General features: G+C 25.9%; 1 protein-coding gene across 3 annotated transcripts; it reads right to left on the bottom strand.

Moving 5' to 3' along the window:
- Nucleotides 1-1146: 1146 nt before the first annotated feature.
- On the bottom strand, nucleotides 1147-11366 carry LOC114129314 (DNA-binding protein RFX2-like). Of its 3 annotated transcripts, none has more exons than XM_027994011.2 (19): nucleotides 10367-11366; nucleotides 9075-9241; nucleotides 8858-9008; nucleotides 8157-8262; nucleotides 7973-8066; nucleotides 7680-7820; nucleotides 6574-6708; nucleotides 6331-6512; nucleotides 5885-6248; nucleotides 5582-5822; nucleotides 5427-5524; nucleotides 5218-5352; nucleotides 4928-5063; nucleotides 4829-4871; nucleotides 3745-3787; nucleotides 3464-3581; nucleotides 2539-2599; nucleotides 2366-2417; nucleotides 1147-1928 (listed from the first exon to the last, which is right to left on the bottom strand). In XM_027994011.2, exons 2-19 carry the CDS (start codon nucleotides 9231-9233, stop codon nucleotides 1389-1391), a joined length of 2799 nt encoding a protein of 932 aa, XP_027849812.2. In that variant the 5' UTR covers nucleotides 9234-9241; nucleotides 10367-11366; the 3' UTR covers nucleotides 1147-1388. The 3 variants fall into 3 exon arrangements, with proteins under 3 accessions (XP_027849812.2, XP_050061041.1, XP_050061042.1); XM_050205084.1 differs by having other exon boundaries at nucleotides 10484-11366; XM_050205085.1 differs by lacking the exon at nucleotides 10367-11366 and adding an exon at nucleotides 9420-9442.
- Nucleotides 11367-12476: the final 1110 nt, after the last annotated feature.

The raw sequence follows: 12476 nt of genomic DNA, 5'->3' as shown, positions 1-12476 counted from the left end.
AAAATTATCTGTAAGTAGAACATTTGTGATGATCCGCTGTAGTGAATTGATACTACGTTGATAAATAGGGTTCGGATTTTAAAGCATAAGTATGATTCTGTTTTTATACAGTTGACTCCGCTTATTGGACTCGCTCAGAAACACGACCATTAACCGAATAACGAGTCAATAAGGCAAATGACCCAACAATTTTTTTTAAATTTTAACTTATTTATTTATTTACTTTCAATAGCAAGTGAAATTGTTTTTACTTTATGACTAATTCATAATAACTATTGATTTCCGGTAATTTATTTTTGCACCGTTGTAAGCGTGGTAAAATATAGAGCGTTATGTGCGTGCGTAAAACATCAAAACTGGTGAACTCGTAATAGATAGATATTGTGTTATACGAACATTATATTTTTATTTTACAATTAGGAACTTGGACAATACTATGGAAATCATAGAATGAACTAATTTTTGCCAAAACTATGAATTGCTTTTATAATTTTATAATTCATATAATACCTATAAATTACATATTCCTAATTGTTATTCACTCAATTTAAACTAATAGGTACCAGGACGTCGAACAAACGCCAATATACATTCATATAACTATTTTAACTCTTCAAATATTAGTTAAGTTTTCATTATCAGTCTTGGTGTAATGTTATTCCGTCGTTTCTACCCTACTGTAGCCCAATAATAATTACAACGCATACAATCTACTTTTATATTAAGAAATATCTTATAGCCTAGAATATCGGTGCCTATGTATCATCATTAGTATAATGTACGTGTAGCTATACGTTTATTTTTCGTATAAGATAACTTCGATGTACGTCTTTCGTTTTTCTGGTACGGCCGTACGGATGACAGAATGACACCAACGATATAACAATGTTGTATTCAATTTTCAGAACGATCGTCACAACAATGAGAACTTTTGTTGTTGTTCGACGTAATCTGCAAAAGAATTCATAAAAGCTTTTACGGACGTCGCGTTTACGACGACCGCAACGTAACTTAGGTATAGTGATTATATCGTTTGCTCCTAGTTTATTGGGTTTTCGATCCTAATGCGACTTATCGAGATGGTTTACATCTATGGACTGTATGGGTATAAGTATTCTCTTTTAATTGTATTTAAAAAACAATAAGTATATTCAAGAAAACTATTTTTAATTGTTTATAATATAAGAACATTAAAATTAAAACATTAACATTTAACAATAATACAATAAATTATTATAATAAGAAAGATTATGCATTTTTAATTTTCAGTTATGAAATAGGTACTTGAAATTGCTTTTTAATACGTTCCTTACAATTTAAATAAAGTATGTTTCATTTGGAGAAGCGAATATTCCCAAAGACATCATTAACGAATATTGCAATTCAACCTATGGGTGACGTCTGCGTGTATGTTCAGCTCGACCACTGGTTGATGAGAACTTTTTTTCACACAAGCCACACTCGTATGGTTTTTCGCCTGTGTGTGTTCTATAATGTAAAACCAAATGTGATTTTTGCGTAAATGATCGCCCACAAATGTTGCATGCATATGGTTTCTCCCCAGTATGCGATCTTTTATGTATACACAATGTAGATTTGCTGATAAACGTTTTGAAACAGACGTCACACTCGATAGGAGTTTTTCCAGTGTGAACATTTTCGTGTCTGGACAAGCTATTGGCGTTTGTAAATTCTTTATCGCAAAATTGACAAGAAAATAAACCTGTATCAGCCAAAGTGGGATACTTGTAATCGTTCTGAGCAGCGAAAAATTCAAAATCTCCACTGTCATCGCCAAAACGACCATTACTATCATAATATGCCTCCTTATCCATGTCTACTGATTGAGGCGAATCATTTTCCGAAAATTCTTTATCAGTCGAGTGTTGTTTAAGTTTATTTGAGTTTTTCGGTGACATTATTTCCGCCTATGAAATATTAATTAAAAAAAATATATATATAAATTCAGAATTATACATATTCAATATCTACTCAAATAACATACCTAAATGAAACAATCAAATTTAAAATCTAAAATAAAGAATTGCATGACTAAACTATATTAACTTGATGCCTTAAACTATAGTAATAAAAATGTATCATACTACAAATCTATTATTTTGATAAATATTTAAAAAACAAAATTACGAGTAGTAAATTAGTATTATTTTGATTTGAACTTGAATCCCTTGAATCATGTCTGATCAAAAACCTTCATGTTATTAAAAAAAAATTTGTTTTAGATAGTGGTTTAAGTTTTAATAGAAACATGCATAATGATCTAGGTTTAGCATGTTATACAATTTAATGAATATCACTATAATAATAAATAATGATGGTAAAATACTAAAAAATGTATACAAACCTTAATTATTATTTTGTGTTCATCATTTTCTTTTTTTGATAATTTATGAGATCTACAAAAGAACAGAATTAATAATTTTATAACAATGCAATACAATTGTGTTTGGCATTCACACAGAATGTGCATTTTGTTTATATTTACATTATCACATTTTATTCAATTTTCATACTTACAATTCAGGATACTCCTCATTCGAAATGCTTGGATTATAAGAAGTGTCAATCATTGCAGTATCTATTTAATAACAAAAAAATAGTTTTATAAAATACAACATTTAAATACAGTACAATATAATTATTTGTGCTAGAAATGAAATATTTTAAAATTAATATCTATAAGACATAAGTACTTCATTATTAATCACGAGTCTTTTGAATTTTCTCTTAAAAAAGATTTATAAAATGTATGATATATACTATTAGAAATACAAAATATAAGTATAATTCAGGTAAATAAAAAGACATTGACAATAACAGAGGTCTAACCTTATATACGAGAATTATAATTTGTGAATTAGATTTGACCTACACTGTACAACATACAACATATAATTTGGAAATATATAATATATGAGATAAAATAATACTAAAAGCATAATATATCATTTTAATTAAACAAATAATTTGTTGTTCAATGTTCTGCAACAATCAGGCTATTCAAATTTAACAAAATGACCAATACCTACCAGTCCTACCAAGAAATATAAAACAATAATAAATTTATCAACTATTTTAGTTTTAAGCCCACTCCTGTACAGTTTCTGTAATCTCCAATGGCTGTTTCTGCTATAAATGAAAAAAAAAATAATCCAATAAACTTTCTTCTCATTTCAACAACTCCTGGTTAGTGGTTTTTTATAAGTCAGACTAGTGAGGTCATTTAGTATAAATTATTTAATTTTTAAATTTTAAACTAAACTACATTTTGTAGTGAGACTGTAATATATAATCATAAATATTTTACTAGGTAGGTATAATACAAAATTAGAAAATGTGTAAAACAACTGATTACCTTACAGCACTATTGTTAAGCTAATATATAAAAGAATTAAATTGAAAACATTTTTCAGAAATGACACTTGTAAGATGCATATTTTACCATTATATATATCTTGTGTATGATCTTCAGATATATCTTCTTTCAAGTATTCTATTTTAATAGGATGTTTTTGTTCAGATTTATCTTCCCATAACTGAGTTTCTTCTTTTATTTCTATCTAAAAAAAAATTGTTCAAGAATTTATAGCTAAATGTAAGCAAATTTGTTTTATACAGGATTGGCAAGAGTTTTCAGTTTATCTCTATCAGCAATAAAAAAATACAAATATTTTTAAAATTCAAATAAATTACAAAATAAAAAAAGATAAACATATTATCTACCTTAGATATATTGTTCTTGGTTTCTTTTGATGGATTTTTTAATCTACAACAAAATGAGTTATTTATTAAACAATAAAATAAAATAATATACATTTATTACAACTCAAATGTGTAAAAACATTTAAAACCAAATAAAAAACAATTTGTTTTTAAGCTAGATATACAATAGACTTTGTTCAAAAAAAAATGAATAAACATAAAATAAAACACTATATTTGCCATCTCAGTTATTGTGTATCTCACTTCACAGGCAGCTGTGTTTGCAATTACAATATGATTAAGATAGATACGTTTATTTTGGATTTATATATTTTTGGATATGATTTAACTACTCCCTAAATTGTTTTTATCTCAAGAAGAACAATTTCTAAAATTGTTATTAAAATTGGTCAAGTAGTTTTTGATCAATAAGCTACAGACATATGAACATTGCCTTTTGATTTTGATTTAAATAACAAATTATAAAATATTTTTTTTTATTAAAATATTCCATTGCAATACATGATGAGAAGATTTATTTATATTTTCTTCAACCAATAGTAATTATACTATATATTTAATGAAATACTTTGAACTAAAATAAAATTCATATGTGAATATTGTGAACTACTATATGGGTAACAATCCACAAAAGTTAAAAAACAAGGCTATGAATTTTGTTTTAATATTTATAGATATATTATTTACATAACAAATAAACACATCTAGAATAATTTTATTACCTTAGCTATAAAGAGTAAAAGTTTTGTTGGGTTATTTACAATTATTTGATAATTCAATTGTAATTTATAACCCAATTATCTGACTGATTTTTCCCAATTATAAATAAAATACAGGTTTAAAACTATAACCAATTATTATAGTAACTATTATATTTTCTGAAAAAACTAATAGTAACCCAATAAAAAAAAAATACTTTTCATGAGCCTCTTTTTAAAATTAAAAATGAAAATAATTAACTTTAAGGTATACATATACCTCTATACCATTTTAATCTATCAAAATTCAGAACACTGAATGCGATAGACTTGGCTATTGATAGTTTACACATACAAACATTATTTTTATTAATACAAATACTTACAAGTCATTAAAACATTCTGTATCTATGGAAGTAGTAGCTGAATCTAAAAATCAAATGTAATCAATTCACATTATCCATACAAATTAGTAAGATACTAACAATTGTGAGTTTTTTTTCTTTTAGAGAATTCATTAAAAACTGATAGCATTTCAGAGCACTCATCTATTTTAGTATATACTCTCTTCTTTGTATGAACTGAATCATTTTCACTTCCCAAATTGTATATTAGTTGAACCTAGTGTGAATAAAAACGTTCATGATCATTGTAGTATATTAATGAAACAAAATGAAAAATCACATAGGCATACCCAAAAAAGAAAGGATTTTTATAATCAAACTGTCGATATTTTAAAAAAATTTAAAAATACAAAAATATCATAATCTCTTACTTGTTCTTGTATATTACGAAAGTCCACATGATTTAAATCAGTAAGCATTTCATTTATTTGGGTATAATTTTGAAGCACAGCTCTCACAGTGGTGTATCTACGCAATGTTTGTGCAAAGGTTCTAACAGCAGTCACCTAAAATTATATATATTATAGTAATAACAATAAATGATTGAATACTTGAATAAAAATGTTTTATAAAAAATAACTTTTATTGAAATCATTTCTTCAGGGCATCCTTGCATTGCGGAAATAAGCCATGACTCCAAGCCTTTGGAAAAATGTCTAATGGCTTGTGTTAATGTTCCTATACATAATTTGTTAATAGTTTTATCTTAAATACAAACATATAAGATAAACATACTAGGAACAGGCCGAAGAACATCTGGAATTAAAACTTTTACCAAGTTTTGATAAAATAGAAAGTCAGCAGTTTTCACAAATAGTTGTAATGTTTTGCACTTTGACAATGAATATAATTTTTCTTTACATAAACTTTCTTTTTCTTCACATTCATCGATATTAATATCTTGACAGCGCCAAAATTTACGCCAAATTAACTCAACAGTACCAAACTCTAAATTCAATATGGCACTTAAAAACGCCTATAAAGGTAATATTATTTAAATAAAAATAAATAAGTTTCAATTTAAAAACAATTTAGTACTTCATAATGTTCACGGTACAAATTTTTGAATGTATTTACATCTTCTAAAGTACAATTATCATCTAATTCTATTTCATTCATTATAATATCAGGAAATTCTGGTACAGCATTAGCACCATCACCTAAATATTCTTGATCTTGTGCTTGAAGAGAAGATGAAATATTGTTTTGAGAACAATTAGCAGAACCTGAACTATTGGTAATGAGTTGATTGCAATTTTGCTCTTCTGTTTTAATAAACTTAATATTTTTTAAGCTACTCTTTTGATTTGTTTGGCTAGGTAGGTTTTCTTCTTCTTTAAAGTCATTTAATAATGAACTAGTTTTGATTTTAATACCACAATAATGATACTTGGAATTTCCTCTAAAAACAAAAAAAAAATGTTAATTAAATGAATTACACAATGTAGTCACATCACTTATACAGTAAGAAATTAGTACTATACCGAGTTCCAAGACGTCTTGTACGTAATCCTGTAAACACAGATCGAATAATTTTACCAAATGATGGTCCGTTCACAGGATCAATTTTAGTTTCTGAGCAATGTGTTAAATAATGATTATATATTGTTGATCGAAGCAAGGACACTCCTTCAGCCATTTCATAATTTTCTATCAGCCAGTTGACCTTCATAATAATATATTATTGAGTTATTTATTATTCCAAATAAAATCTATCAAATGCTTACAGTTGCAGGAGAAATTTTATTTGTGTGAGTAAGACTGGAGTTTTGTTCTATATTTAATTTGATACCATTCAATTGATCTATATTTGTGTTAGTTAGGCCAGAATCTATAGTGTTAACTTTATGATATGAAACATCCTAAAAATAAAAGTAAAGTATAAATAAACATAAATTATAATATTAAGTAAAATACAATAATTTATAAACATTTAGACTGTGTATAGAAAAAAAATACATTAAAGGAGTGTCCAATAAAAAAAAATAGATAAAAGCTAAATCATTAGTACCAAGTATAGTTAAAAATTAGATACCATTAAAAATATTATTCGTTACTCCATTTGATCGTTATTATTATTTTAAAATTACACATAATGTCACAGATTTCATTGGTTGGCCACCATCTAGTACACACTTTTCTTGGATGAGTCTTTATTGATTTATAGATATTTTAACTTAAAATACTCAATGTGAAAAGTAGTTTTCATATTACAAAAGCTTAGATATTTTCCTACAACTTGATACCATCGTCTTATTGGAAAAATGCATATTATTAAAGAATAAAGGTAGAAAACATTTAATCTATAATTAATACATCTTTTCGTTTAATAGTATAATTTACAATAAATAAATAAGACAGTCAAAACATTGGAAAAAGGTAATTATTATTTATTATTAAACACGACCGACTGGTGATAGATAAAATTGTAAAATACTAATAAATGAAAATATGTATAAATTAAATGTTTTCTACCTTTAATATGTATTATTTCAATAGTTGATAACAACATTGTATCATGTTGTAGGAAAATATCTAAGCTTTTGTAATATGAAAACTACTTTTTATTTTGAGTATTTTAAGTTAAAATAAAATAAATGAATAATGATGCGTCTAGGAAATGTATGTATTGAAATAGATAGGTGGTCAAGCAATGGGATCTGTAATATCAAGAGTCATTTTAAGACAGCAACAACAACTAAATAAAGCAAAATAATGAATAATTATTTTTACTAGAATTCATATTTTTTATCGTTGTATAATATTTCATAATAATTATTTTTTTTCCCCTTCGATAGTCTTTTAAGGAACATCATTATAAAAACTATAATACCGAATATATAGTAGAATATGTGCAGTCTTTTTGAGCAGTAGAGATAATAGTATGATAATTGTCGACATTCTGTTGTATAATGTAGGTTCTATTACTTATATTTTTTGCATGACATGTTGGTTGTTCTAAGGTGTTTGTAACCTATAACATTTTGAACATATTATTATAATTCAAATATATTATTATTATAGTAATGCATTAATGCAATTATAATTAATAATATAGAATGATTCAGAAACTTAAGATCATAATTGAAAATATAATAGCAAAAATAAATCAAAAAAATTAGTTACTTGTGAATAAGAATTTGTGCTTGGAGTGTAATAATGAGTTTGATCAGTTTGGTACATTGCTCTACTCTCGCCCATAGTATAAATTGGGTAGGCCCTGAAAATAAAATGAATATATTTATGTGTTAATAAAATAAGTACAAAATGTATATGATATTTATATTCAAATTGATAATATGAAATTTACATTTGTTCATTTTTTAAAAATGCTTGTTCATCAGTTCCTTCAGTATAATGTACATCATAAGTAGAATGGCCAACATCATCAAAATCAATAGGCTCTACTTTGGGAACTAAACAGAAAACAAACAATTAGATATTTAAAGTATAGTTAATAAATAATAAATTAATGTTATATGTGTTTTACTAAATAGTTTTAAGAAATTAAGCTTAAATAAATAAAGGAACCACATATCAGGACTCTTAATACAATTAAATTATTTAATATTTAACATAAAAAAAAAAAAAAAACAAATAAATATAAATATTATATAAGATGACAAGGCTAATCTTCAGTGAAAATGTTTATACCAGTATTATTGGCCTTATTTAAGTAAAATATAAAGTACTACACTAGATACTTTATATGAAATAGAATAAAATCAAGAGAATACAAACTAAAAAATGTAAACTTAACACAATTTGAAACAAATATTTCTTTAAGTCTTACCCAATGTTGAAATTGGAGTAAAGGAAATATAATATCTTCCTTGAGTCTCTTCTAAATTGTAAGCATTTAATTTTATATGAAAAATGGAGAACATTGTACAAGAATAAAATAAAAATTTTAATTTTATTTGAAAAGAACTACATTTATTATACAAAAAAAATATATATTCTCCATTATTTCTTAAATAATAGTAATATAATAATGGATGTTGAACTAACCTACAACATAATGGTCATTGTTGACAATAACTGTGGTATCTTTATGTTCTAGGCAATGTTCATCATCATCCATTAGTTTGTCAGAAACATCATCATGAACTGGACTAATTTCACATGGTATAACATTTTCAAGTTGTCTATTATTGATATTCTGAAAACATAACAATTTAAATTTTTATAATAGGTGCATATAAAGCTATACAAATTAATAAATTACCTGATCAATATATGTATGCGCCACGGATGTTTGTTGCACTGGTTGTACAACAAGAGTTTGATCAATTTCGCCAGTTGATACAACAGTTGTAGCATTAATTTGAGAGCTAGTAACGTCTGATCCTTCTAATTTGATTCTACTTTTTATTGAAATCGCCATGGAATTATCTAAACTCATATTTAATTTCATAATTTTTTTAATTGATTAATAATATAAATTAAGCTAGTAGTAAGAAACTACTAACAAAATAAACACACATATGAAAAAAAATTAAATTAATATTCATTAAAAACTAAACAAAACATTTTTCTGTAATCAATTTAAAATCATAAATAGATTTTATACCTAAATGTGAGTTTATAAGATCAATTTTTTTTTATTATTCAATAAATTTATAGTTTGCCATTATTTTTTTTTTTTAAGAAAATAAGTAAGTATGTATTATTGTTTAAAATATTTAGTTAAATTATAATTATATATATTATGTGTGTGTCATTTTATAAACAAATAATATAAATTTGTAATTAAATAAAACTAATAAAATATATTTCATTAAAATTTCAGATAGAAATTAGAGACCACTTAACAAATTCTAAAGAATTTCCCTTCTTGTGAAAGACATTGAATCATAAATATGACTTTTAAATTGCAAGGAATTAATTATAATTATTGACATGTTCATCATAAAAACAAATGATGTAACCATAGCAACAAATATCAAGTACAACAAAATTTGAATTATGATTATACATACATTATTTATGTGGTTTTTTTTTATCATATTTAAATTATGTCATCATAATATAACAAAACATTCTTATGATTTATAGATAGACCCCAGCCAAAAGACACGAATATTAAACAATTTTAATAGACTTCATTTCTATTAAAAGTAAGATTTTTTAAAAAAGATTGTTTACATTCATAACCAAAAAATAAAAATAATTAAAAATGTATTGTAATAATAATTAGTTAGGAACTTATTATACATAGAATATAAGAAGGTAAGGTACATATTATTATTATACACTATACACAATAGTACTATACCAAATTATTCAAAACATTAACTTAAATATTAAAAAATAGGTGTTTTTATTTTAAATAACTTTACTAACCAAAATAAAATGCACATTTTAAATAAATTAAAAACTAAATCTTATAATTTTATGTATGTAAGTACTAAGTACCTATTTATTATTATAGGTATTAAAAATTTGGTATAATAATTTCTATAATATACATACGATACCTACTTTATAATATATGTATCTGAACTAAATTATAATTACCTAATGTAATAATAAAACTGGTCTATTTTAAGAGTTGCAGTGACTTGTGAGTAATAAAAACTTTTTTCCACCACTTTTGTTTTGTTCTGTAATCTGTAGTTAACTTTGTGTACATACCTATATTATGTACGAATCGAACACAGAAAATGCAATATTGTGTCGGAGTTGATCGTACGAATATTGTTGACGGAAAAAGGCGTTTACGCACATTGTGGGGTGTCTATGACTACGGCGCTTCTCGCCCGTTGCTATGAACGGAATCGGTCACAACAAACGCGCAACCACCATTAAAAATAACATAATCATATTAACCGAGGTATGCAGCAGCAGCTGGCAACGTAGTGAATATCGCCGAATTTTGCGCTACTCGTTGTAAACGGTTCGCCACATTCATTCACTGGTCGTCGATAATATTGCCGCCAAAAACAAAATTAATTTGTTCATTCGCGCGGGCAACAGTTGTACACGGTCGATCACAAAATTATCTACCTTCATAGGAAATAATATGAATGGACATGCCGCCGACATCGTCGCGTGTGTGCACAAGCTCCATGGATTGTGCGCGTCCGCGCGTGCTTCAGTCGCCGCCGGCGTGTTGTGCAGCAGATATACTGTGAACCACTGAACTAAATACTTAGTTATTGCTCAAATATTTAGTCCACTGCTATTATGTTGTTTTAAACAAGTCAAACTCAGTATTTATTTTTGTATCATTATTCATTACTTAAAATATTTACATACTAATATTAATTTATTGTATTAGTTTTGTATAATCATCAAATTAATAATATTACTATAGATAAGACTGTTAAACTTTAATCTATAAATATCTTTAGATGTAGATAGCCTATAGGCTAGCACTTTTTGTTACATTCAAAAAAGATTTCTCTTATACGTAATACGTATGTTGTTTTTACTCCGTCTCAGAAATAGTAAGTCATTGTTGCGTACCAGTTATTAAAATGAGTATTATAGTATCGTATGATTGTTTATGTTGTTTATGTTAATGACTTCAGTCACAGGTACTTGTGATAAAATGAAATAAAAACATAATATATAATATAAAAGGTATGTCTTTTATACATAAATAGATATTAAGCATAATATGGATACGGCATTGCTTTATACATTCTACGTACACTGTTTAGGCCAACATAACGGAGAGAGAAACTATGGTTCTCACTCGCACACATCTTGTGTGTGGGGGTGTGTGACAAAGAAAGTAAAACTCTTGTAAGAGAGAGAAAACATAATATGTACATGTAATTGTTACAGTTTTATCAGTTATGACATCTAGCGGTTAATAATAGTGTTAATTATGTTAGCTTACAGATTTTTGTGTTACGCCGCATCCATTAGTTTAATATCAATGCTTTTATATTAGGTATTTAGGTAGCTAAGCCCCTTAAACATTCCAGTAGAATTCCAAATATTTCCTAGTTTCCTACATTTTTTACAGCAGTTGATGAATTATTTAAATGAAATTTTCAACAATTTTCTTTTGTGATTGATTATTGTAATGTAGGTACCTAGGTACGTTATAACTTGTATTTTGATATCGATTGTTTCAACTTAAAAAGTAAAATGAATGTTCTGAAAAACATGATTAAAGAAGTTAATTTTGAAAATATCAAAAAACATCTAAAGGAAAAAATATTTCCTAATTTATTTAAAATTATACAAGAGCAATCACATTAGGTACCTGTGAGCTCGGCTACATGTGAAAGGTTATTTTTATCTACGAGAAGGATCATCAACACATATGTCCGAGCAAACAGACTCAGAACCGATTTAGGTACTAACTAAGCAATATTGAATATCGAAAAAGATATTACAGTAGATGCTGAAATAATATTAAACACATTTGCTGAATCCAACTAAAGAATACAACTTTAAAATGTGCTAGGTACATTTTTTTTAAATAAAAATTTGTTAATTATATTATTTTGTTGTTATACTTGCAGTTGTTCAAACGCCATATACTGATATACTTATAGTAATAATAATTTCTATTTTTTTCTTTCCTAAAAGTTATGTGGTGTATAATGTATATTACATATTATATTAAATATAATTTTGATAACTATTAGATGAAAGAAAATATATATAG

Source organism: Aphis gossypii, chromosome 3 (assembly GCF_020184175.1).
Source record: "Aphis gossypii isolate Hap1 chromosome 3, ASM2018417v2, whole genome shotgun sequence".
Taxonomy (NCBI): domain Eukaryota; kingdom Metazoa; phylum Arthropoda; class Insecta; order Hemiptera; family Aphididae; genus Aphis; species Aphis gossypii.
This window is presented reverse-complemented; position numbering and strand designations above follow the sequence as displayed.

Excerpts from the sequence above, each read along its gene's own strand:
- LOC114129314 (XM_027994011.2), bottom strand. The coding sequence starts at position 9,233 with ATGGCGATTTCAATAAAAAGTAGAATCAAATTAGAAGGATCAGACGTT. Across the intron at positions 4,872-4,927 it reads AAGAAAAAAAACTCACAATT|ATTCAGCTACTACTTCCATA; the intron begins GTTAGTATCTTA and ends TTTGATTTTTAG. Across the intron at positions 2,418-2,538 it reads AATGAGGAGTATCCTGAATT|ATCTCATAAATTATCAAAAA; the intron begins GTAAGTATGAAA and ends GTTCTTTTGTAG.